Source organism: Oncorhynchus masou, unplaced genomic scaffold (assembly GCF_036934945.1).
Source record: "Oncorhynchus masou masou isolate Uvic2021 unplaced genomic scaffold, UVic_Omas_1.1 unplaced_scaffold_1111, whole genome shotgun sequence".
In the NCBI taxonomy this organism is placed as follows: Eukaryota; Metazoa; Chordata; class Actinopteri; order Salmoniformes; family Salmonidae; genus Oncorhynchus; species Oncorhynchus masou.
Genome location: NW_027000836.1, coordinates 99,664 through 127,092, shown reverse-complemented (window position 1 = coordinate 127,092; position 27,429 = coordinate 99,664). Strand labels below are relative to the sequence as shown.

The 27,429-nt window shown below is 43.4% G+C and overlaps 1 protein-coding gene across 1 annotated transcript; it reads left to right on the top strand.

The window, feature by feature from the left end:
* LOC135529172 (proto-oncogene c-Rel-like) lies at positions 1 to 27,248 on the top strand. Its single transcript, XM_064958035.1, has 9 exons — positions 1 to 92; positions 4,141 to 4,280; positions 8,447 to 8,595; positions 9,087 to 9,178; positions 19,373 to 19,513; positions 21,031 to 21,135; positions 21,504 to 21,719; positions 21,876 to 22,019; positions 24,273 to 27,248. The coding sequence occupies exons 1-9, from the start codon at positions 86 to 88 to the stop codon at positions 25,280 to 25,282; spliced, it is 2,004 nt and encodes a 667-aa protein (XP_064814107.1). The 5' UTR covers positions 1 to 85; the 3' UTR covers positions 25,283 to 27,248.
* The last annotated feature ends 181 nt before the right edge of the window (positions 27,249 to 27,429 follow it).

Below are 27,429 nucleotides of genomic sequence, written 5' to 3'. Positions count from 1 at the left end.
GTCTCTCACACACTTTCTCTCTCTCTCCCAGCTGGAGCTTCTCATTCAGACAACAACCCGTGATAAGGTTGTACACACCAACACCATGGATGGTAAGTAATCTACAGATATTATTCATATTATGAGGCGACTGCTAAAAATGGTCTTTCAGCAGGATACTATAACACCTTTAGGCTACACATGTAATTATTATTTAACGTTTTTTTTTATGTGGTTTGTCATTGACATAATAGTGATGATCTTAGAAGTATTTTTTGCGGAAAAATAAGACATTTAAAAAAATGCTATGGTTTGCTTACACGTTATTATTAAATGTTTAACATGTTTCTTTTTGGTCAACATTGCTAACTGTAGCCTAACATATGCCAAAATGACTAGTCTTCGAATCAACACCGATCACCGGCATGGAAAGAAGGTTTCAGTGCTTGTCTATTTGCGCGTGATAGTTTTCAGATTGGGTTTCCTTGAGAAACTTTTTTTTTTAAACAAGACAAAACTTTGTTGACTAAATTATATAAAAGCACTTGGTTCCCATATACTGATAATAGTCTATATAGCCACTGTGCACGATATGTTAGGAGGAAGTGTCTGTTATTTACTTGAAATTTGGCACGGGTTGCAGAACGTGTCTCATCTAATAGCCTGAGAACAACTATTGTGAATATCTAGTTTGGTATAGCTGTCACTCATTCATCCTGTTTTCACATTCTTTCATTGATAACTTAATTAATTTGGTTACACACTCTCGTGTGTATGTGCCTGTGTGTGAGCAGCTTGGGCGTGATAACGTTCCTCCTCATTCACTTCCTCAATTGTATTCTTGGGTTGGCAGAGATGTCAGTCATATTTTTGCTAGAGAATGTGAATGTACAGACAGACGGGCGGGCGGGCGGACAGGCAGACAGACAGGCAGACAGACAGACAGACAGACAGACAGACAGACCAAGGCTCAGCAGCAGGTGGTGGAGAGAAGGTCTGAGTTGGTAAGGTGGTTTGTAGGTAGCGTGAGAATGTGAAAGGGTGAGAGAGGGGGAATGAGAGGGGGGAGGCAAGTGTGTGTAAGCATGCTTCAGGTGTCTCATTAGGAAGAATTGCTAAAGCATAGCTGTGCGTGTGTGTGTGTGTGTGTGTGTGTGTGTGTGTGTGTGTGTGTGCGTGTGTGTGTGTGTGTGCGTGCGTGCGTGTGTCTCTGGTTAGGTTTAGGTTGGGTTTATGAGAAGTCAATGTGTGGTTGACTGTCAATGAGTTCCCCATGTACTAACATACTGTACCGATCCTTGCTATATGAGCCACGTTACAATTCCCACCAAGCGGCTTAACCCTCATTGGCACAATGCCTTTGGGTGTTCGTCTTTCACACCAGTGACCTGGGTTCACTTCCCTGCTCCAACGTTTGCTACAAAACTCACCGACCAGAATTGTTAATGAGCCGGTAAATATGGAGACAATTTCTCAGGATTTGTCTACATATTTGATAAGTAATACATTATCTACCCAATATATTATCTATCCAATACATGATCTACCCAATACATTATCGATCCAATACATTATCTACACAATACATTATCTACCCAATACACTATATACACAATACATTATCTACCCAATACACTATATACCCACTACATTATCTATCCAATACATTATATATCCAATGCATTATACATCCAATACATTATCTGCCCAATACATTATCTACCCAATACATTATATATCCAATACATTATCTACCCAATACATTATCTATTCAATACACTATATACCCAATAAATTATCTACCCAATACATTATCTATTCAATACACTATATACCCAATACATTACCTACCCAATACATGATCTATTCAATACACTATATACCCAATACATTATCTACACAATACATTATCTACCCAATACACTATATACCCAATACATTATCTACCCAATACATTATATACCCAATACATTATATACCCAATACATTATCTACCCAATACATTATCTATCCAATATATTTTCTATCCAATACATTGTCTATCCAATACATTGTCTATCCAATACATTATATATCCAATACATTATCTATGCAATACATTATATACCCAATACATTATCTATCCAATACATTATATATCCAGTACATTATCTACCCCAATACATTATCTACCCATAGCCTTTGTTCTCTCAGTGACTATTCAGAACCTTTGATGACTGCCTTTTGCACTATAGTTGTATAGTATTTGAGTGTGTATTGTCATCTATAAACAGTATAAATACATATGTACACTACCAGTCAAAATATTTAGAACACCTACTCATTTCAAGGGTTTTTCTTTATTTTTACTATTTTCTACATTGTAAAATAATAGTGAATACATCAAAACTATGAAATAACACATGTAGTAACCAAAAACGTGTTCAAATCAAAATATATTTTATATATGAGATTCTTCAAATAGCCATCCTTTGCCTTTATGATAGCTTTGCACACTCTTGGCATTCTCTCAACCAGCTTCTTGAGGTAGTCACCTGGAACGCATTTCAATTAACAGGTGTGCCTTGTTAAAAGTTAATTTGTGGAATTTCTTTCCTTCTTAAATGCGTTTGAGCCAATCAGTTGAGTTCTGACAAGGTAAGGGGGGTATACAGAAGATATATATACTGAGTATACAAAACATTAAGAACACCTGCTCTTTCCATGACACAAACCAAGTTTCCATCCACAGTTTATGTGAGTAAAATCATACTGTAAAGGAAAATCATGGCAGTTGTGATGGAAACCAGCCTGGTCTCATAGACTAACGTAACATAGCAAACATAAATCCAGAACACTCATATGGTATGTTTGGTATTGTTACACAAGACAGGTGGTTACTTCTAGCTACTTTTCAACTACATAATACTTTTAAGCTACTTTGCAACTACTTAGCATGATAGCTAACCCTTCCCCTAACTCTAACCTTAACCCTTCCCCTAACTCTAACCTTAACCCTTCCCCTAACTCTAACCTTAACCCTTCCCCTAACTCTAACCTTAACCCTTCCTCTAACTCTAACCTTAACCCTTCCCCTAACTCTAACCTTAACCCTTCCCCTAACTCTAACCTTAACCCTTCCTCTAACTCTAACCTTAACCCTTCCCCTAACCTTAACCCTTCCCCTAACTCTAACCTTAACCCTTCCCCTTCCCCTAACCTTAACCCTTCCCCTAACCTTAACATTAACCCTTCCCCTAACTCTAACCTTAACCCTTCCCCTAACTCTAACCTTAAGCCTTCCCCTAACCCTAACCTTAACCCTTCCCGTAACCCTAACCTTAACCCTTCCCCTAACCCTAACCTTAACCCTTCCCGTAACCCTAACCTTAACCCTTCCACTAACCTTAACCTTAACCCTTCCCCTAACCCTAACCCTTCCCCTAACCCTAACCTTAACCCTTCGACCTAACCCTAACCTTAACCCTTCCCCTAACCCTAACCTTAACCCTTTAACAAATAGGAGGGTGGGGGGTGGAATACTAAACTATATGGAATACTAAACTATATGGAATACTAAGCTATATGAAATACTAAACTACAGTGGGGCAAAAAAGTATTTAGTCAGCCACCAATTGTGCAAGTTCTCCCACTTAAAAAGATGAGAGAGGCCTGTAATTTTCATCATAGGTACACTTCAACTATGACAGACAAAATGAGATGTAGGATTTTTAATGAATTTATTTGCAAATTATGGTGGAAAATATTTGGGGGGGGGGGGTCTAACTCAATATTAGGAAAGGGGTTCTAATGTTTGGTATACTCAATGTATAGTAATAGTACTGTATTCAACACGACTAACAGTCATTTGTGTATAAATGTTTCATTTTTTTTGCCTTTATTTAACCAGGCAAGTCAGTTAAGAACAAATTCTTATTTTCAATGACAGCCTAGGAACAGTGGGTTAACTGCCTGTTCAGGGGCAGAACGACAGATTGGTACCTTGTCAGCTTGGGGGTTTGAACTTACAGCCTTCCAGTTACTAGTCCAATGCTCTAACCACTAGGCGACCCGGGTGGTCCCGGGAATCTAATCCATTATCCTGGCCTTGCAAGCACCATGCTGCACCAACTGAGCTACAGGGGACCATATCTAACCCTCTCTCCCTGTGTTGTTGTCCAGTGGCAGAGCCCAGTGTTCAGATCTTTGAGCAGCCCAAACAGAGGGGCATGCGCTTCAGGTACAAGTGCGAGGGCCGCTCTGCAGGCAGCATCCCTGGCGAGAGGAGCTCTGACAACAACAGGTCGTACCCCACTATACAGGTAAGCAAATAATATCATAGTCATATGCCATTTAACAGACACTTTTATCTGACTTACAGTCATTTGTGCGTACATTTTACATACGGTCCTGGGAATTGAACCTACTGTCCTACTGTAGTTATATACTACATAGTGTTGAACGATCAACCGAATATTCGGGGGGGCGCGGTTATTAAAAAACGAATTCACCGAGATCGGTTCAATTACTTGAATTCCATTTAGTCCAACGCGTCGTTTCTCTGGAGAGAAATCAAATCAAGAACTATATGGGACGCTGGGCTGAAGGGAGTTGTAGTTTTCATAAAGCAAATATTCCACCTAGTTCAGCGCAGGGACTGCGTAATTACTACAATGACCATAATCCATTGCGCCTGTTCTTTTCCGGCTCTGACACAGATGGATACACTTTTATGCCTGGTAAATTAGGTTAGATACACACAGACCGCATACGCCATCGCATGAGAGAGGAATGTACACAACACAACGATGAAATAGAGAGGGATAGAGAGTTCATGAAAGCATGCCTTATCTACTTTGAAGAGCCAGTGAAAGGATTTTGTCAGACAACTCGGCAGCATACTTAGGCAGGCTAGGCTAGCTAAACAGGATGACTACAGACAGCTCTGCAGTATATTTAGGCAGGTTAGCCTAGCTAAACAGGATGACTACAGACAGCTCTGCAGTATATTTAGGCAGGTTAACCTAGCTAAACAGGATGACTACAGACAGCTCTGCAGTATATTTAGGCAGGTTAGCCTAGCTAAACAGGATGAATACAGACAGCTCTGCAGTATATTTAGGCAGGTTAGCCTAGCTAAACAGGATGACTACAGACAGCTCTGCAGTATATTTAGGCAGGTTAGCCTAGCTAAACAGGATGACTACAGACAGCTCTGCAGTATATTTAGGCAGGTTAGCCTAGCTAAACAGGATGACTACAGACAGCTCTGCAGTATATTTAGGCAGGTTAGCCTAGCTAAACAGGATGACTACAGACAGCTCTGCAGTATATTTAGGCAGGTTAGCCTAGCTAAACAGGATGACTACAGACAGCTCTGCAGTATATTTAGGCAGGTTAGCCTAGCTAAACAGGATGACTACAGACAGCTCTACAGTATATTTAGGCAGGTTAGCCTAGCTAAACAGGATGACTACAGACAGCTCTGCAGTATATTTAGGCAGGTTAGCCTAGCTAAACAGGATGACTACAGACAGCTCTGCAGTATATTTAGGCAGGTTAGCCTAGCTAAACAGGATGACTACAGACAGCTCTGCAGTATAATTAGGCAGGTTAGCCTAGCTAAACATATACACAACTGAAATATTTTATTATTTCATAGTAATGTACTATTTTTCTATTTGGACCTGACAGAGACAATGGAATTTGTTCTATGTTTTGGCAATAGAATATTCAACATTTTTGGCTTTGGATTTTCCATTAATAATTTTATTATAATTATTTGATAATTTATTTAATATCAAACAAATAATTGAACTTGAAAACCGTGGTAATTTAAAAAAAATATCAAACTAAAAAGCAGAAAATGCTCAGCATTAATACTACAGTATATCCATCTCAACACTAATACTACAGTATATCCATCTCAACACTAATACTACAGTATATCCATCTCAACACTAATACTACAGTATATCCATCTCAACACTAATACATACTACAGTATATCCATCTCAACACTAATACTACAGTATATCCATCTCAACACTAATACATACTACAGTATATCCATCTCAACACTAATACTACAGTATATCCATCTCAACACTAATACTACAGTATATCCATCTCAACACTAATACTACAGTATATCCATCTCAACACTAATACTACAGTATATCCATCTCAACACTAATACTACAGTATATCCATCTCAACACTAATACTACAGTATATCCATCTCAACACTAATACATACTACAGTATATCCATCTCAACACTAATACTACAGTATATCCATCTCAACACTAATACTACAGTATATCCATCTCAACACTAATACTACAGTATATCCATCTCAACACTAATACTACAGTATATCCATCTCAACACTAATACATACTACAGTATATCCATCTCAACACTAATACTACAGTATATCCATCTCAACACTAATACTACAGTATATCCATCTCAACACTAATACTACAGTATATCCACCTCAACACTAATACTACAGTATATCCATCTCAACACTAATACTACAGTATATCCACCTCAACACTAATACTACAGTATATCCATCTCAACACTAATACTACAGTATATCCACCTCAACACTAATACTACAGTATATCCATCTCAACACTAATACATACTACAGTATATCCATCTCAACACTAATACTACAGTATATCCATCTCAACACTAATACTACAGTATATCCATCTCAACACTAATACTACAGTATATCCATCTCAACACTAATACTACAGTATATCCATCTCAACACTAATACTACAGTATATCCATCTCAACACTAATACTACAGTATATCCATCTCAACACTAATACTACAGTATATCCACCTCAGCACTAATACTACAGTATATCCATCTCAACACTAATACTACAGTATATCCATCTCAACACTAATACTACAGTATATCCATCTCAACACTAATACTACAGTATATCCACCTCAACACTAATACTACAGTATATCCACCTCAACACTAATACTACAGTATATCCATCTCAACACTAATACATACTACAGTATATCCATCTCAACACTAATACTACTGTATATACACTAGTGTATCATAATACGCTAACCCTGAGGAGTATATACAGGACCATATCCTAGTCACTAGTGTATTGCAGTATTCGAGCCAGCATTTGTCGCTAAATCTAGTCCTCTCTGACCCCATGTGCAGTTATTACTGTTTTGAATAGTTTCTACTCTCTCGGCCAATCTGAACACACAGCCACTCCTTCCTGCTCCAGCCCTGTGAAAACCACTCACAGACAGCTGTGATGAAATGATAAAGAGATTTAATGATTAGTGATGTCATTACTAGTATTCTAGACTCTCTGGTCTACTAACAACTTTCTGCTGTTTTCACTGATGTTGTCCATGTTATTGATTCCTCTCTTCTCCTCTTCTCCTCTCATATCCTCTCTTCTTCTCTCTTCTCTTCTCTTCTCTTCTCATATCTTCTCCTCTCATCTCTTCTCCTCTGTTCTCCTCTCCCCTCTCTTCTCCTCTGTTCTCCTCTCCCCTCTCTTCTCTTCTGTTATCTTATCTCCTCTTATCTTCTCTCTTCTCCTTTTCTCCTCTCATATCCTCTCTTCTTCTCTCTTCTCTTCTCTTCTCATATCTTTTCCTCTCATCTCTTCTCCTCTGTTCTCCTTTCCCCTCTCTTCTCTTCTCATATCTTCTCCTCTCATCTCTTCTCCTCTGTTCTCCTTTCCCCTCTCTTCTCTTCTCATATCTTCTCCTCTCATCTCTTCTCCTCTGTTCTCCTCTCCCCTCTCTTCTCTTCTGTTATCTTATCTCCTCTTATCTTCTCTCTTCTCCTCTTCTCCTCTCATATCCTCTCTTCTTCTCTCCTCTCATCTCTTCTCCTCTGTTCTCCTCTCCCCTCTCTTCTCTTCTGTTATCTTATCTCCTCTTATCTTCTCTCTTCTCTTCTCCTCTCATATCCTCTCTTCTTCTCTCCTCTCATCTCTTCTCCTCTGTTCTCCTCTCCCCTCTCTTCTCTTCTGTTATCTTATCTCCTCTTATCTTCTCTCTTCTCCTCTCCACTTCTCTTCTCTTATATTCTCCTCTCTTCTCCTCTTCTATCTTCTCATCTCTTCTCTTCTCCTCTCTCTTCTCTCTCTTCTCTTCTCCTCTCTCCACTTCTCTTCTCCTCTCTCTCTCTCTTCTCCTCTCTCCACTTCTCCTCTTCTCTTCTCCTCTCTTCTCCCCTCTCTTCTTCTCTCTCTTCTCTTCTCTATGTTCCTCTTTTATTAGTGTATTTATCCTTTATTTAACCCGGTAAGCAATCTCTTTTACAATAATTGGTGAATTCACCAATTTGTAAGTCGCTCTGGATAAGAGCGTCTGCTAAATGACTTAAATGTAAATGTAATAACGACCTGAACGCCCTGTATTCACTTCCTTCTTTAAATGTTTACCCCTCCTCTCTTTCCCCATCAGATTCTGAACTACTGCGGGAAGGGCAAAGTGCGTGTTTCCCTGGTAACCAAGAACGAGCCCTTTAGGCCCCACCCACATGACTTGGTGGGCAAGGACTGCAAGGAGGGATTCTACGAAGCTGAGTTTGGCCCAGAGCGCAAGGTCTTCGCGTGAGTTACCCTTCATCACTTTACCCCATCGTCATCATCCACTTTAGTTTATCTCACACACACTGGTACCATTATCATCACCATCATCATCATTATAATAAACACAGTCACCACCATCATCATTATTTTCCACTTTTAGTCACCATCACTATCGCTATCATCATCATCATCATCATCATCACCCTTTTCACTGTCATTTGCATCACCACCCCCTTGTCAAGGGCAGAGTCATGTTGTGGGAGTTCCTCCAGTTGTTTTGCATGTGATGATGTGATCACACACACAGACACACACACACAGACACACACACACACACACACACACTAGTCCTAATGGATGGCCCCTCACTTTGCAAAACCACAGTGCTGAGGGAATTCCCCAGATAATATCACTTTGTCTATGTATCTGTGTCACCGCTTGGGTTATACATGGAGACCATTTTGTGCCCTAGGACCCTGAGTTTCTGACTTCCCTATGCTTCGTATCCACAGCTTCCAGAATCTGGGTATCCAGTGTGTGAGGAGGAGAGAGGTAAAGGACTCCATCGTGCAGAGGATGACCAGAGGGATCAACCCATTCAATGGTGGGTTTCTCTCTCAGCTACAGTCTCTCAGGCTTTTCTCCTCCCCCTCTCTTCCTCTCTCTCTCCCCCTCTCTTCCTCTCTCCCCCCTCTCTTCCTCTCTCTCCCCCTCTCTTCCTCTCTCTCTTCCCCCCCTCTTTCACATTTACTTTCTGACATATTCATTTAGAGTGAGAAGTAGATATATATACATGGGCTTCTGCTGTCCTAACCACAACTAGACAGAGATAGATCTGTCAATTTCCTCCTAGAACTTCTATCCCTGGGTCTCTGCAGCAAAGTGTCGTTGTTGTCTCCATTACAAGACAAGAGCGAACCTGCTTCCCATTTTCATAACACACAGTTGTAGTGCTGGATGACACGTGAGAGAGGGTAGTGTGTGTGTGTGTGTGTGTGTGTGTGTGTGTGTGTGTGTGTGTGTGTGTGTGTGTGTGTGTGTGTGTGTGTGTGTGTGTGTGTGTGTGTCTGTGTGTGTCTGTGTGTGTGTGTGTGTGCTGAAGGTGTGCAGCCTCTGATAACATTGAAAACATGAAGTACTACCGTACAAGCCATTGTAATGATTGGACAGTACTGCCGTACAAGCCATTGTAATGATTGGACAGTACTGCCATACAAGCCATTGTAATGATTGGACAGTACTGCCGTATAAGCCATTGTAATGATTGGACAGTACTACCCTACAAGCCATTGTAATGATTGGACAGTACTGCCATACAAGCCATTGTAATGATTGGGCAGTACTACCCTACAAGCCATTGTAATGATTGGACAGTACTGCCATACAAGCCATTGTAATGATTGGGCAGTACTACCCTACAAGCCATTGTAATGATTGGACAGTACTGCCATACAAGCCATTGTAATGATTGGACAGTACTACCCTACAAGCCATTGTAATGATTGGACAGTACTGCCATACAAGCCATTGTAATGATTGGACAGTACTACCATACAAGCCATTGTAATGATTGGGCAGTACTACCCTACAAGCCATTGTAATGATTGGACAGTACTGCCATACAAGCCATTGTAATGATTGGGCAGTACTACCCTACAAGCCATTGTAATGATTGGACAGTACTGCCATACAAGCCATTGTAATGATTGGGCAGTACTACCCTACAAGCCATTGTAATGATTGGACAGTACTGCCATACAAGCCATTGTAATGATTGGGCAGTACTACCCTACAAGCCATTGTAATGATTGGACAGTACTGCCATACAAGCCATTGTAATGATTGGACAGTACTGCCGTACAAGCCATTGTAATGATTGGACAGTACTACCATACAAGCCATTGTAATGATTGGACAGTACTGCCATACAAGCCATTGTAATGATTGGACAGTACTGCCGTACATGCCATTGTAATGATTGGACAGTACTACCATACAAGCCATTGTAATGATTGGACAGTACTACCATACAAGCCATTGTAATGATTGGACAGTACTGCCATACAAGCCATTGTAATGATTGGACAGTACTGCCATACAAGCCATTGTAATGATTGGACAGTACTACCCTACAAGCCATTGTAATGATTGGACAGTACTGCCATACAAGCCATTGTAATGATTGGACAGTACTACCATACAAGCCATTGTAATGATTGGACAGTACTACCATACAAGCCATTGTAATGATTGGACAGTACTACCATACAAGCCATTGTAATGATTGGACAGTACTACCATACAAGCCATTGTAATGATTGGACAGTACTACCATACAAGCCATTGTAATGATTGGACAGTACTACCATACAAGCCATTGTAATGATTGGACAGTACTACCATACAAGCCATTGTAATGATTGGACAGTACTGCCATACAAGCCATTGTAATGATTGGACAGTACTGCCATACAAGCCATTGTAATGATTGGACAGTACTGCCATACAAGCCATTGTAATGATTGGACAGTACTGCCATACAAGCCATTGTAATGATTGGACAGTACTACCCTACAAGCCATTGTAATGATTGGACAGTACTGCCATACAAGCCATTGTAATGATTGGACAGTACTACCATACAAGCCATTGTAATGATTGGACAGTACTACCATACAAGCCATTGTAATGATTGGACAGTACTACCATACAAGCCATTGTAATGATTGGACAGTACTACCATACAAGCCATTGTAATGATTGGACAGTACTGCCATACAAGCCATTGTAATGATTGGACAGTACTGCCATACAAGCCATTGTAATGATTGGACAGTACTGCCATACAAGCCATTGTAATGATTGGACAGTACTACCATACAAGCCATTGTAATGATTGGACAGTACTACCATACAAGCCATTGTAATGATTGGACAGTACTACCATACAAGCCATTGTAATGATTGGACAGTACTGCCCTACAAGCCATTGTAATGATACCGTACAAGCCATTGTAATGGTATATAGATACCATCCTGTAGGTTTTCTGTCCAGCCCTGTTCCTGGAGCCTCCAGGTTCTCTAGATTAGGGTTGGACAGAAAACCTACTGGACAGTATCTCTCTCGGAACAGGGTTGGAGTTATAACCTACTGGACAGTATCTCTCCCGGAACAGGGTTGGAGTTATAACCTACTGGACAGTATCTCTTCCGGAACAGGGTTGGAGTTATAACCTACTGGACAGTATCTCTCCAGGAACAGGGTTGGAGTTATAACCTACTGGACAGTATCTCTCTCGGAACAGGGTTGGAGTTATAACCTACTGGACAGTATCTCTCTCGGAACAGGGTTGGAGTTATAACCTACTGGACAGTATCTCTTCCGGAACAGGGTTGGAGTGCCCTGATATAGGGCCTTAACTGGCAACACAGGCTCGCTCTGATTTGTCAATAGCAAATGAGGAAATCTGGTCACTGTTTGGCCATACAGAACTTTTGTGTTTTTAAAAGGAAGTAGGAGTCATTATTCATCGATGTGAATAACACACAGCAGTTCTGTTACTAAACTTTGTACCGATTCTGTTACACCACTTCCTCTCAACTCCCCTCGACTGTTTTACCTCATCATGTCCGCTACTCTTTACGGCTCGACTCCCCTCGACTGATAAGGGAGGAGAGAAAACCCACAGACACTCAGCCCTCCGTGGAATGATTTTGCCACCTGCAATGTAGAATAACTAGAGTTTCCAGTCCAGGTCGTTGTTTCCGTGGTGACGGTCGGTGGTGAGTTGTCGCGACAATGGTCGAATGGCAAGGCAAGAGAAGAACATTTCACTTCTGCAGTGAAACACAGCTGCTTCCTGTATAGGGAGAGATACAGACAGACGCACACACACATACACACACACACACAACTCCCCTTCCGTTTATGTATACAGACCACTAGGTGGGAAAATGGCTGACATCATTAAAAAAAATGGAATTCCATTTTGTTCATTTTTTGTTCCTGTGAGCTCAATGCGCAGTTTCCCGAACTGTGCGATGTTGTAGGGAGTTGTAGTTTCCCTTAAAGATAAATTAGATCCAGCCTGAACTGTGCCATGTAGTAGGGAGTTGTAGTTTCCCTTAAAGATAAATCAGATCCAGCCTGAACTGTGCCATGTAGTAGGGAGTTGTAGTTTCCAACAGGCCAATATTCGACATAGGGTTAATCAATGGATTTGAAGGTGGTTTCTAGACAGGTTGGGACGAGGGTTAATCAATGGATTTGAAGGGGGTTTCTAGACAGGTTGGGACGAGGGTTAATCAATGGATTTGAAGGTGGTTTCTAGACAGGTTGGGACGAGGGTTAATCAATGGATTTGAAGGGGTTTCTAGACAGGTTGGGACGAGGGTTAATCAATGGATTTGAAGGGGTTTCTAGACAGGTTGGGACGAGGGTTAATCAATGGATTTGAAGGTGGTTTCTAGACAGGTTGGGACGAGGGTTAATCAATGGATTTGAAGGTGGTTTCTAGACAGGTTGGGACGAGGGTTAATCAATGGATTTGAAGGTGGTTTCTAGACAGGTTGGGACGAGGGTTAATCAATGGATTTGAAGGTGGTTTCTAGACAGGTTGGGACGAGGGTTAATCAATGGATTTGAAGGTGGTTTCTAGACAGGTTGGGACGAGGGTTAATCAATGGATTTGAAGGGGTTTCTAGACAGGTTGGGACGAGGGTTAATCAATGGATTTGAAGGTGGTTTCTAGACAGGTTGGGACGAGGGTTAATCAATGGATTTGAAGGTGGTTTCTAGACAGGTTGGGACGAGGGTTAATCAATGGATTTGAAGGGGTTTCTAGACAGGTTGGGACGAGGGTTAATCAATGGATTTGAAGGTGGTTTCTAGACAGGTTGGGACGAGGGTTAATCAATGGATTTGAAGGGGGTTTCTAGACAGGTTGGGACGAGGGTTAATCAATGGATTTGAAGGGGTTTCTAGACAGGTTGGGACGAGGGTTAATCAATGGATTTGAAGGTGGTTTCTAGACAGGTTGGGACGAGGGTTAATCAATGGATTTGAAGGTGGTTTCTAGACAGGTTGGGACGAGGGTTAACCAATGGATTTGAAGGGGGTTTCTAGACAGGTTGGGACGAGGGTTAATCAATGGATTTGAAGGTGGTTTCTAGACAGGTTGGGACGAGGGTTAATCAATGGATTTGAAGGGGTTTCTAGACAGGTTGGGACGAGGGTTAATCAATGGATTTGAAGGGGTTTCTAGACAGGTTGGGACGAGGGTTAATCAATGGATTTGAAGGTGGTTTCTAGACAGGTTGGGACGAGGGTTAATCAATGAATTTGAAGGTGGTTTCTAGACAGGTTGGGACGAGGGTTAATCAATGGATTTGAAGGGGTTTCTAGACAGGTTGGGACGAGGGTTAATCAATGGATTTGAAGGTGGTTTCTAGACAGGTTGGGACGAGGGTTAATCAATGGATTTGAAGGTGGTTTCTAGACAGGTTGGGACGAGGGTTAATCAATGGATTTGAAGGTGGTTTCTAGACAGGTTGGGACGAGGGTTAATCAATGGATTTGAAGGTGGTTTCTAGACAGGTTGGGACGAGGGTTAATCAATGGATTTGAAGGTGGTTTCTAGACAGGTTGGGACGAGGGTTAATCAATGGATTTGAAGGTGGTTTCTAGACAGGTTGGGACGAGGGTTAATCAATGGATTTGAAGGGGGTTTCTAGACAGGTTGGGACGAGGGTTAATCAATGGATTTGAAGGGGTTTCTAGACAGGTTGGGACGAGGGTTAATCAATGGATTTGAAGGGGTTTCTAGACAGGTTGGGACGAGGGTTAATCAATGGATTTGAAGGGGGTTTCTAGACAGGTTGGGACGAGGGTTAATCAATGGATTTGAAGGGGTTTCTAGACAGGTTGGGACGAGGGTTAATCAATGGATTTGAAGGTGGTTTCTAGACAGGTTGGGACGAGGGTTAATCAATGGATTTGAAGGGGTTTCTTGACAGGTTGGGACGAGGGTTAATCAATGGATTTGAAGGGGTTTCTAGACAGGTTGGGACGAGGGTTAATCAATGGATTTGAAGGGGTTTCTAGACAGGTTGGGACGAGGGTTAATCAATGGATTTGAAGGGGTTTCTAGACAGGTTGGGACGAGGGTTAATCAATGGATTTGAAGGGGTTTCTAGACAGGTTGGGATGAGGGTTAATCAATGGATTTGAAGGGGTTTCTAGACAGGTTGGGACGAGGGTTAATCAATGGATTTGAAGGGGTTTCTAGACAGGTTGGGACGAGGGTTAATCAATGGATTTGAAGGGGTTTCTAGACAGGTTGGGACGAGGGTTAATCAATGGATTTGAAGGTGGTTTCTAGACAGGTTGGGACGAGGGTTAATCAATGAATTTGAAGGGGTTTCTAGACAGGTTGGGACGAGGGTTAATCAATGGATTTGAAGGGGTTTCTTGACAGGTTGGGACGAGGGTTAATCAATGGATTTGAAGGGGTTTCTAGACAGGTTGGGACGAGGGTTAATCAATGGATTTGAAGGGGTTTCTAGACAGGTTGGGACGAGGGTTAATCAATGGATTTGAAGGGGGTTTCTAGACAGGTTGGGACGAGGGTTAATCAATGGATTTGAAGGGGTTTCTAGACAGGTTGGGATGAGGGTTAATCAATGGATTTGAAGGGGGTTTCTAGACAGGTTGGGACGAGGGTTAATCAATGGATTTGAAGGGGTTTCTAGACAGGTTGGGACGAGGGTTAATCAATGGATTTGAAGGGGTTTCTAGACAGGTTGGGACGAGGGTTAATCAATGGATTTGAAGGTGGTTTCTAGACAGGTTGGGACGAGGGTTAATCAATGAATTTGAAGGGGGTTTCTAGACAGGTTGGGACGAGGGTTAATCAATGGATTTGAAGGTGGTTTCTAGACAGGTTGGGACGAGGGTTAATCAATGAATTTGAAGGGGGTTTCTAGACAGGTTGGGACGAGGGTTAATCAATGGATTTGAAGGTGGTTTCTAAACAGGTTGGGACGAGGGTTAATCAATGGATTTGAAGGGGGTTTCTAGACAGGTTGGGACGAGGGTTAATCAATGGATTTGAAGGGGGTTTCTTGACAGCCAAAGAGATTATTCATACGGGTGACAAGATTCAGCTTCCCCGTCTCAGTCCTCTCAGCCTTTTACATTCTCAACCCTCCACCTGCTTAACCTCTCTTGATCTGTAGCTGTCTCTCTCTTTCACACACACACACACACACACACACACACACACACACACACACACACACACACACACACACACACACACACACACACACCTGCCACTCTGCCTCCCCCTCTCTCACCCTTCCTCATTCTCACAGTACCTACCTACAGTACCAGCTAATCAACCCAGCTCCAAACCCAGACCTCTCTAGATGTCTGTCTGTGTGTCTGTGTGTCTGTGTGTGTGTCTGTGTGTCTGTCTGTGTGTCTGTGTGTCTGTCTGTGTGTCTGTGTGTCTGTCTGTGTGTCTGTCTGTGTGTCTGTCTGTCTGTCTGTCTGTCCGCCTGTCCGTCTGTCTGCCTGTCTGTCTGTCAGCCTGTCTGCCTGCATGTCTGTCTGTCTGCCTGTCTGTCTGTCTGCCTGACTGCCTGTCGGTGTTTGGCCAGCACACACACACACACACACACACAAGTGTGAGAACATCTATTTCCACTTCTATTAGAGGTGCTGATGTCTGCCACCCTCTCAGCTTGCCTGTTGGACTCCAAGTCAACATACACAGTTTAATGCATACAGTAGTGGACCCTACCTCCTTCCCCTTGCTCTGTCTGGTCATTGTGGTTTTACCAGGGCTGCTGTCTACGTCAATTCTCCTCTCTCCCCCTCTCTTAGCCCCTCCCTCTCTTAGCCCCTCCCTCACTCCCCTCTTCCTCCTTCTCTCTCTCTTTCGAGTCAGAAGTCGTCATTGGTTGCCCCTGACAGTCTCGTTTCTCAAGTCTGTGTTAAACACACCTACACACAGACATACACACTTATACACACACTGATATTTCCACCTGCGGTGACATCACTAGGCGTCACAATGGTGATGCTGTAGGAGGGATAACCTCTAGAAAGAACCCAGAGAGAGAGGACCCAGAGAGAGAGAGGGAGAGAACCCAGAGAGAGAGAGGGAGAGGACCCAGAGAGAGAGAAAGAGAACCCAGAGAGTGAAAGAGAACCCAGAGAGTGAAAGAGAACCCAGAGAGAGAGAGAGGACCCAGAGAGAGAGAGAGAGAACCCAGAGAGAGAGAGAGAGGACCCAGAGAGAGAGAAAGAGAACCCAGAGAGAGAGAGAAAGAGAACCCAGAGAGAGAGAGAACAAAGCTGTGAATGATCTGAGAGACAAGGCAAGAAGGGCATTCTACGCCATCAAAAGGAAAATAAAATTCAACATACCAATTAGGATCTGGCTAAAAATACTTATATCAGTTATGGAACCCATTGCCCTTTATGGTTGTGAGGTCTGGGGTCCACACACCAACCAAGAATTCACAAAATGGGACAAACACCAAATTAAGACTGCATGCAGAATTCTGCAAAAATATCCTCCATGTATAACGTAAAACACCAAATAATGCATGCAGAGCAGAATTAGGCCGATACCCGCTAATGATCAAAATCCAGAAAAGAGCCGTTAAATTCTACAACCACCTAAAAGGAAGCGATTCCCACACCTTCCACAACAAAGCCATCACCTATAGAGTGATGAACCTGGAGAAGAGTCCCCTAAGCAAGCTGGTCCTGGGGCTCTGTTCACAAACACACTCCACAAAGCCCCAGGACAGCAACACAATTAGACCCAACCAAATCACGAGAAAAAAAAAGATAATTACTTGACACATTGGAAAGAATTAACAAAAAAACTGAGCAAACTAGAATGCTATTTGGCCCTAAACAGAGAGTACACAGTGGCAGAATACCTGACCACTGTGACTGACCCAAACTTAAGGAAAGCTTTGACTATGTACAGACTCAGTGAGCATAGCATTGCTATTGAGAAAGGCCGCCGTAGGCAGACCTGGCTCTCAAGAGAAGACAGGCTATGTGCTCACTGCCCACAAAATGAGGTGGAAACTGAGCTGCACTTCCTAACCTCCTGCCAAATGTATAACCATATTAGAGACACATATTTTTCTCAGATTACACAGATCCACAAAGAATTTGAAAACCCAATTTTGATAAACTCCCATATCTACTGGGTGAATTTCCACAGTGTGCCATCACAGCAGCAAGATGAGTGACCTGTTGCCACAAGAAAAGGACAACCAGTGAAGAACAAACACCATTGTAAATACAACCCAAGAGAGAGAGAGGGGGGGCAGAGAGAGAGCTAGAGAGACAGAAAGAGAAAGAGAGAGGCAGAAAGAGAGAAAGCGTGGGCTGATATGAAACATGGTCACCGTACGTGTGTGTGGGGGTGTGACACTTTTGGGCTGTCAAAACCGTTAATGCATGTGTATATGTGTGTGGGGGGGGGGACCTATATCTCTGTGTGTGGATGAGTAGGTCTAAGAGTCTGTGGGTTGTATCTGTGACGTTTCTAACCACCCTAACTAAGCACTACCTGCATGTGAGGCTGGGGGAACCTCCCACGTGCCCCATGTCAGAGCCCAAACACTCTGCTACTACGGGCCATAGAGAAGGTGTTAAGGGTAGACGTCTTGTAAGACACTCTCTCACGCACTACTGCACATCTCTCACTCTCTCACTCACTCCCTCCCTCTCTCTCTCTCTCTCTCTCTCTCTCTCTCTCTCTCTCTCTCTCTCTCTCTCTCTCTCTCTCTCTCCCTCACTCTCTCTCTCTCTCTCTCTCTTTCTTTCACACTCCCCTCTCTCTCTCTCTCTCTCTCTCCCTCCCTCTCTCTCCCTTTGTTCTTCACTGGTTGCCCTTTTCTCGTGGCAACAGGTCACAAATCTTGCTGCTGTGATGGCACACTGTGGAATTTCACCCCGTAGATATGGGAGTTTATCAAAATTGGGTTTTCAAATTCTTTGTGGATCTGTGTAATCTGAGTGAAATATGTCTCTCTAACATGGTTATACATTTGGCAGGAGGTTAGGAAGTGCATCTCAGTTTCCACCTCATTTTGTGGGCAGTGAGCACATAGCCTGTCTTCTCTTGAGAGCCATGTCTGCCTACGGCGGCCTTTCTCAATAGCAAGGCTATGCTCACTGAGTCTGTACATAGTCAAAGCTTTCCTTAAGTTTGGGTCAGTCACAGTGGTCAGCTATTCTGCCACTGTGTACTCTCTGTTTAGGGCCGCACACACTCTCTCTCTCTCTCTCTCTCTCTCTCTCTCTTTCCCTCTCTCTCTCTTTCATGCCCTACCGCTCTCTCTTAGATCCCTGTGCAACCCAGTCTCCCTTTCCTTCTCTGTCTATCGTATTTTAACTTTTTTGAAAGGAGATGGTGTTTCTCTTTCCTATTGTGGCCAATAGTGTTTCAACTACGTTGAAACGAGTAGCCCGTTTACTACTCACGTATTCAACCACTGAATAAGGTCGTGTGTGTGTGTGTGTGTGTGTGTGTGTGTGTGTGTGTGTGTGTGTGTGTGTGTGTGTGTGTGTGTGTGTGTGTGTGTGTGTGTGTGTGTGTGTGTGTGTGTGTGTGTGTGTGTTTGCGTGCGTGCGTGCGTGTGTGTGTGCGCGCGTGTGTGTGCGCACGTGTGTGTGTGCGCGTGTGTGTGTGCTCGTGCGTGCGTGCGTGTGTATATTTCCTTGACGTTTGATTGGCTGACTGACTGAATGATGTCCCCGCAGTGCCACGGGAGCAGCTGTTACAGACCGAGGAGTACGACCTGAACGTGGTGCGACTCTGTCTGCAGGTCTTCCTACAGGACGACAGCGGACACTACAACCGCGCGCTCAACCCCATTGTCACAAACCCCATCTACGACAACAGTGAGTATAGCTAGGCTATCACTAGCTAGCCTTGACGTTCAATAGTCAGGCTTACCCTAGCACAAACCTCATCTACGACAACAGTGAGTAGATCTAGGCTATCACTAGCTAGCCTTGACGTTCAATAGTCAGGCTTACCCTAGCACAAACCTCATCTATGACAACAGTGAGTCGATCTAGGCTATCACTAGCTAGCCTTGACGTTCAATGGTCAGGCTTACCCTAGCACAAACCTCATCTATGACAACAGTGAGTCGATCTAGGCTATAACTAGCTAGCCTTGACGTTCAATAGTCAGGCTTACACTAGCACAAACCTCATCTACGACAACAGTGAGTATAGCTAGGCTATCACTAGCTAGCCTTGACGTTCAATAGTCAGGCTTACCCTAGCACAAACCCCATCTACGACAACAGTGAGTATAGCTAGGCTATCACTAGCTAGCCTTGACGTTCAATAGTCAGGCCTACCCTAGCACAAACCTCATCTACGACAACAGTGAGTATAGCTAGGCTATCACTAGCTTGCCTAGACATTGAATAGCCAGGCTAACCCTGGCACAAATCTCATCTACGACAACAGTGAGTATAGCTATGCTAATGCTAGCTAGCTTAAATAACTTCATATACGATAACCATAAAATAGCCAGGCTAATGCTAGCACCAACGCTAGCCAGGCTAATGCTCGCTAGCACCACCCCCATCTACAGCAACAGTGAGTATCCAGTAGCTAGGCTAACCCTAGCTTGCTTACAGACCTGTATATACATTACCAGTGAGCGCTGTAGCCAGGCTTGCACTAGCTAGGACTAACCCTAGCCGGGCTAAAGCTAGCTAGCACCAACCTCATCTAAGACAACAGTGAGTAGACCCAAGAGTGACTACTACGCTAATGCTATCTTATGACGACCTGGCTACATTCTCTGTCTATTCTGTTTATAGAGAAAGAGGAAGCAAGCAGACCACAAACTCAACATTAACATGAATGTTTTAAGCAGCACTGTTGCCGTGGTTCACTTCCTCATATGAAAGCATGCATGTGATTCTCTATCTCGTTAGAGAGCACTCCAAGATAATTTGATGCCCGTGTCGTCTGTCCCTAGTGCTCTGGTGTTAAACTGCCCGACTGAAACTGGTGAAAGTTATTCTTTATACCTGACAAGAGTGTAGGGTTAAAGAGATTTCACTCACAATATACATACATGGCATGCTTGCTCACACACACACACACACACACACACACACACACACACACACACACACACACACACACACACACACACACACACACACACACACACACAGACACACACACACACACACACACACACACACACACACACAGACACACACACACACAGACACACACACACACACACACACACACACACACACACACACACACACACACACACACACACACACACACACACACACACACACACAGACACACACACACACAGACACACACACCGTGTAACCTTTGCCATCTCCTCTCCTGTAACCTTTGTCACCAAGGGGCTCCGAACACGGCTGAGCTGCGTATCTGTCGGGTCAACAGGAACAGTGGCTGTGTGAAGGGAGGAGACGAGATCTTTCTGCTGTGTGATAAAGTCCAGAAAGGTACAGTATGTCCACAGATTGTAAAGACATTGAAAAGATGTATTCTCACCTTCCCTTCCTTGGATCACAATGTACTGCTATGGGACTCCTGATCACGGGCCGGTTGTGATGCTATATGTGTCTCTTTTCATCCATCCATCCATCCATCCATCCATCCATCCATCCATCCATCCACACACACACACACACACACACACACACACACACACACACACACACACACACACACACACACACACACACACACACACACACACACACATACATACATACACTTCCTTAGTCATACTCCTTGTCTCTCCTCTCCTATTCACTCACTCCTTCATTTCCTCATCCCTCCATCCCTCCCATTCCCTGCTCCTGTCCAGATGACATTGAGGTGCGTTTCTTCACTCCTGGCTGGGAGGCTAAGGGCTCCTTCTCCCAGGCTGACGTTCACCGCCAGGTGGCCATCGTCTTTAAGAGCCCGCCTTACTACGACACGTCCATCACCGGCCCGGTCACTGTGCACATGCAGCTACGCCGTCCCACCGACCAGGAAGTCAGCGAGCCAATGGAGTTCAGATATCTACCCGACGACAAGGGTGAGGAAGCCATCTCATTTTTTATATTCATTCTCTCCCTGTTGTAATCATAGTTTACTCATTCATATTGACTGCTCTATTAATCAGGAACATACCATGTGAATGTTGGTTTCCGCTGGCTGACACTTTAACATAGTATCTGTGTGTTGGCTACAGATCCCTATGGTTGCCAGGAGAAGAAGAGGAGAAGAGAGCAACTGATGAAAACCTTACCCGGGTTCCTACCTTTAGGTGGAATGAATCCCATGAACAGACCGAAGGCAGTACCACACAGTCCCATGGCCCAGTCCATGAGAAAAGGTAAGAGCACACACACACACACACACACACACACACACACACACCACGTAACCAACCCCGACCTAGACCCAGACACTGATCATCTTATCTTAAACCACCTGCTACCTCTATTTCTCTGTGTCTGTTTGTGGAATGCACACACACACTCACACACACACATAAAATCTCCCACTGAAATAAATGCACGAAAGTCGTGATATTGATGGAACTTTACTTAACAACCTGGTCTCAGAGCAAAACATATTATATTTTACGAAATCCATGCCACTCTATTTAGCATGATATGTTACTTTACATTAGGTTACATTACATTGGCATACCAATGTAATAGCGGTCGTACAATATAATACGAATTACATCGTTTAATATGATGTATTACATTCGACTACTGTAGTGTTTTTTTGGCTCCCGGGTGGTGCAGTGGTCTAAGGCACTGCACCGCTGTGCTAGAGGCATCACTACAGACCCTACCCTGGGTAGGCCATCATTATAAATAAGAATTTGATCTTAACTGACTTGCCTCGTTAAATAATATATTATATTTTTCTAAGTATGAGGTTCGACTAGTTTAGTGTGGCAGGGTAGCCTAGTGGTTAGAGAGTTGGACTAGTAACCGGAAGGTTGCAAATTCAAACCCCCGTGCTGACAAGGTACAAATCTGTCGTTCTGCCCCTGAACAGGCAGTTAACCCACTGCTCCTAGGCCGTCATTGAAAATAAGAATTTGTTCTTAACCTCTCTGGGCAACCCGATGCGCTAGCGTCCCACCTTGCCAACAATAAATGCAAATGCGCTACGCCAAATGCTAATAGCACTTGTTAAAACTCAAACGTTCATTAAAACACACATGCAGGGTACTCAATTGAAGCTACACTCGTTGTGAATCTAGCCAACATGTCATATTTTTAAAATGCTTTTCGGCGAAAGCATGAGAAGCTATTATCTGATAGCATGCAACACCCCGAAATACCTAAAGGGGACGTAAACAAAAGAATTAGCGTAGCCGGCGCTACACAAAACGCAGAAATAAAATATAAAACATTCATTACCTTTGACGAGCTTCTTTGTTGGCACTCCTATATGTCCCATAAACATCACAATTGGGTCTTTTTTTCGATTAAATTGGTCCTTGTATACCCAAAATGTCCAGTTATGAAGACTGTGATCCAGGAAAAACACAGTTTTTAAACGCAACGTTATTTTTTTAAATTAAAAAAGTTGCCTATAAACTTTGACAAAACACTTCAAACTACTTCTGTAATCCAACTTTAGGTATTAGTAAACGTTAATAAACGATCAAATTGATCACGGAGCGATCTGTATTCAATAGCAGCAAGTTTGGAAAACGACGTCCACTATCCCCCTTCCATAACTTTCTGTTGTGTACCCGAAGACAGGATGTGCCTATTACTCATATGACCAAGGATTTACCTGAATAGAATTCACAACACTGGCGACATCGTGTGGAAGCTGTAGGAACTGTAAGCCGGTCGCTATCTATTATACCTTGCAATAGACAATACAGAGACTGATTGATTTTTTTCTTCGTCGATTTTGTGATCAGGTTTCCTTGGGATTTTGACCACGAAACACGTTCTGTTATAGTCACAGACATCATTTAACCAGTTTTAGAAACTTCAGAGTGTTTTCTATCCACACATGCTAATTATATGCATATACTATATTCCTGGCATGAGTAGCAGGACGTTGAAATGTTGCGTGATTTTTAACAGAATGTTGAAAAAAGTAGCCCGATCTCTTAACAGGTTTTAACTGACTTGCCTAGTTAAATAAAGGTTAAATAAAATAAAATATATTACGTTCAACTAGTTTATTATGACATTATGTTTGACTAGTTTGGTATGATATATTACGTTAAGGTTAGGTTAAATGGTAAAGGTTAGGGTTAGCGGAAGGATTAGCTAACATGTTAAGTCGTTGCAAAGTAGCTAAAAAGTAGTAAGTAGTTGCAAAATTGCTAATTAGCTAAAACGCTAAACTTGTCCGTGATGAGATTCGAACTCACAACATTTGAGTCGCTAGCTCCACGTTCACGTTATACATATCACACTAAATAGAGTGCCTTGGATTTTAGAAAAATATTTGATGTTTTTGCTCTGAGACCAGGCTGTATTTAAGCCTTGTTGTAGAGATGTATTGTTTTGCTCTGAGACCAGGCTGTATTTAAGCCTTGTTGTAGAGATGTATTTCTATATACACAACAACACTAATCTCCAAACCTCCTCTTTGCCAGACATAAACAACATGTACATGAAACAGCCCTCTCCCGCTATGATGCGTCAAACCCCTCCTACCATGTACAACCACGGCAACCAACATTACCAACAGCATAGCCCTCAGCAGCGCACAATGATGACATCCATCAACCAGATGTGGCCCCAACCCAACCCGACTTTGTCCCTGGAGACCATCAGAATTAACCCCTCGAGCACCGGTAGTAACCAGGGTAACGGTATGCAGCAACAGCAGGTGAACCACTGTGCTACCTCTGGGTACCTTCATGAAGGGGAGAGCAGCAGTAGTGGTAGCGGTGGTGGTGGTGGTAACATCCTGCCCCAACTCACCATGGGGGACCTGCAATGTCTGGGTCTGGAGCCCAATCTCCAGGGTCCTTCGGCCAGCCATGCCCTGCCCGGTGGGCCTGATCTCCAGCTCCACCACCAGCAGCCTCACCCCCAGCACCCTCACCAGCGGCAGCACTTCCACCACCAACAGCATAGACAGCAGCAGCTCCACCAGAGGAAAGGGCCATCCTTTACCCAGGGCATGGGGAGCCAGGAAGGGCAGATCCAGGGGAGTCAGACCCAGACCCTGGGCCTCCAGGCACCCTGGAGCAACGGTGGCGAAGTGGGGTCCCTGGGGTTGGGCTTCCTCCTGGATAGCGTGGAGAGTGATGAGATCATCCAGGGCCTGGTGGGAGGCGGGGGCCCTCAGGCCACCTTCCAACTGAAGCAGGAGCCCCTAACTGGGGGACAGGAGGGCCAGATGACCGCCTCTTGTTCCTTCTCCGCCTCGGACGGCCAGCAGCAGCAGTCGTACGCCAACCTCCATCCCCGGCCTATGAGTAACAGCAACGGCATCACCATGGAGACAGCAAGGCATGAAAGCACCAATAGCAACTCCAACAACATCCAGGCCCTCAAGAACTTACAGAACCCCTTTACCCCAGCCAAAGGAATGGGGCAAGAAGGTGCCCATTATGACTCCTTGGCTGCCTGGGCCTTTTACACTCCACCGCAGTGACTTGGCACATTCTCAGCCTGTGGAAAATGCTTCTGGCAGTCTCAGTGAGCAAATGCTTAGTCATCTTGTCTGTGCAAGAATGTGGTCAGAACTTGTGAACAGACATAGAGATATGTTCAGGGCAAAGGTAACTCAACTGGCTATATGAATATGATATGAATGTACTTATTTTTTTATATCACTCAATCAGACTCCGAGTCAGATGGGTTGAGTTCTCTGCCAACAGAAGTAATCGATGCTTTGCGGTTTTAACGTGATGAATATGCTTTGTGGTTTTAACGTGATGAATATGCTTTTGAGGAAAAGGGGGATAAAGGTTAAGATAAACACGTAATCGTATGTTTTTGTTGACACTTTACTTGAAGTGGGCTGTTATAAGGGCCTTACTAACGCATACAGAAGCAAGAATGTCATTACGCCAAATCATGTTGTTCAGTTAAAAAGAACACACGGTTGAAATGGTTCACACCATTCAGACCAATGAGGGTTCGGAACATTAAAGCCGACTATCTCAGGAGGATCTTTTATCAGATAGAACCTTCAACGGTCAGATAGAACCTTGTAGTTCTAATGTTCCGATTCAACGGTCTGCTGTTCCATGTTCCGTGACAGTGTTATGTTGCAGTGTAATGTTGGTCGTAGAGCCTCCAGAGTGGCCCGGTGGTCGAAGACACTGTTCTAGCTGTGCCACTAGAGATCCTGGTTTGAGTCCAGGCTCTGTCGCAGCCGGCCGCGACCCGGGTGACCCATGTGGTGGCGCACAATTGTCCCAGTGTCGTTTGGATTAGAGGAGGGTTTGGTCGGCTGGGATGCTCTTGTCCCATCGCGCTCTAGCGACTCCTGTGGCGGGCCGGGCGCTATGCACGCCGACACGGTCAGCAGGTGACACTGTGTTTTCTCCGACACATTGGTGCGGCTGTCTTCTGGGTTTAGCGGACATTGTGTCAAGAAGCAGTGCGGCTTGGCTGGGTCGTGTTTAGGAGGACGCACGGCTCTCGACCTTCGCCTCTCCCGAGTCCGTACGGGAGTTGCAGCGATGGGACAAGACTGTAACTACCAATTGGGGAGAAAAAGAGGTAAAAATACAAAAAAAATCTAAAAACATTTATAAAGGTTGAGCATAAAAAAACTGTCATGACCTGTTACGTCAGCTGTTATAACAGCATCATAGAGGTATTATGACAAGTCCACTTTAGGTAAAGTGTTCTATGTCCTGTACATCTACAATAAAAGCCAGTTGAGAGTTTAGCATGTTCAATCTCTACAAATGCTATAGCTCTGAAGAGTGGCGAGGTACTCAGATTCCCTCAGAGGAAGATTCTGGGAGTCCAGTCAGTCACTGTTGGAATACTTCAGAGATGCGTCCTTGTTTCCTTGACTCATCCTGTCACTCGCTGAGCTACAAGTGATAGTATATCTGAAAGCAAGGTGACCACCTTATTACTTCCACCAATCCAACCAATTGAGATCCGTGATGACTTCAGGTGAGGTAGGAAGGAAGGATGCATTTCTAAAGTATTTCGACAGGACCAGTGGTAGGTAGCACTGTGGTATTCCCTGGTAATGGCTATGTCATATTAATAATCACGTGTGCTATCTATCCCAGAGTTCTCAGGGCATTGTGATGTGATCAACACTATGGAACATCCCAAATGACACCCTATTCCCTAGTGCACTATATTAGGGCTCTGATCAAAACTAGTGCACGGCATAGGGGATAAGGTGCACTTTGGGATGCTGACCGTGGTTCCACATCAAATGCATCATTTACTTTTCATGTCATAATTTACCCAAATACTGTATGTATGGTTTATAAATACTGTATGCATGGTGTATAAATGTTGATGGGTTTTTGTCTTAAAAAGTTATTATTTTTCATGAACAACATTTTGTAAGCTGATGATGTTTCTGTGGTATTTTCCTAAATGTTTTATGCAAATAATTCTTAATAAAAATCTTTATTTTATTCCAGACAAGTTTGCAATTGATTGTATCGAAAGGGAAACAACATACTTAGTGCTCATTTCCAGTGGACGAAATTATCAGTATTTCATATTTGCCATAATCTCTGAAACAAAAACGCTACTTAATAGTGTCAGGCGACATTATATTTGCGTATATACGTATAACATTTGCATATATACATA

Coding starts and splice junctions, on each gene's coding strand:
- LOC135529172 (XM_064958035.1), top strand. Junction 9,179..19,372: donor AGGGATCAACCCATTCAATG/GTGGGTTTCTCT, acceptor ATGTCCCCGCAG/TGCCACGGGAGCAGCTGTTA. Junction 21,136..21,503: donor GTGTGATAAAGTCCAGAAAG/GTACAGTATGTC, acceptor GCTCCTGTCCAG/ATGACATTGAGGTGCGTTTC.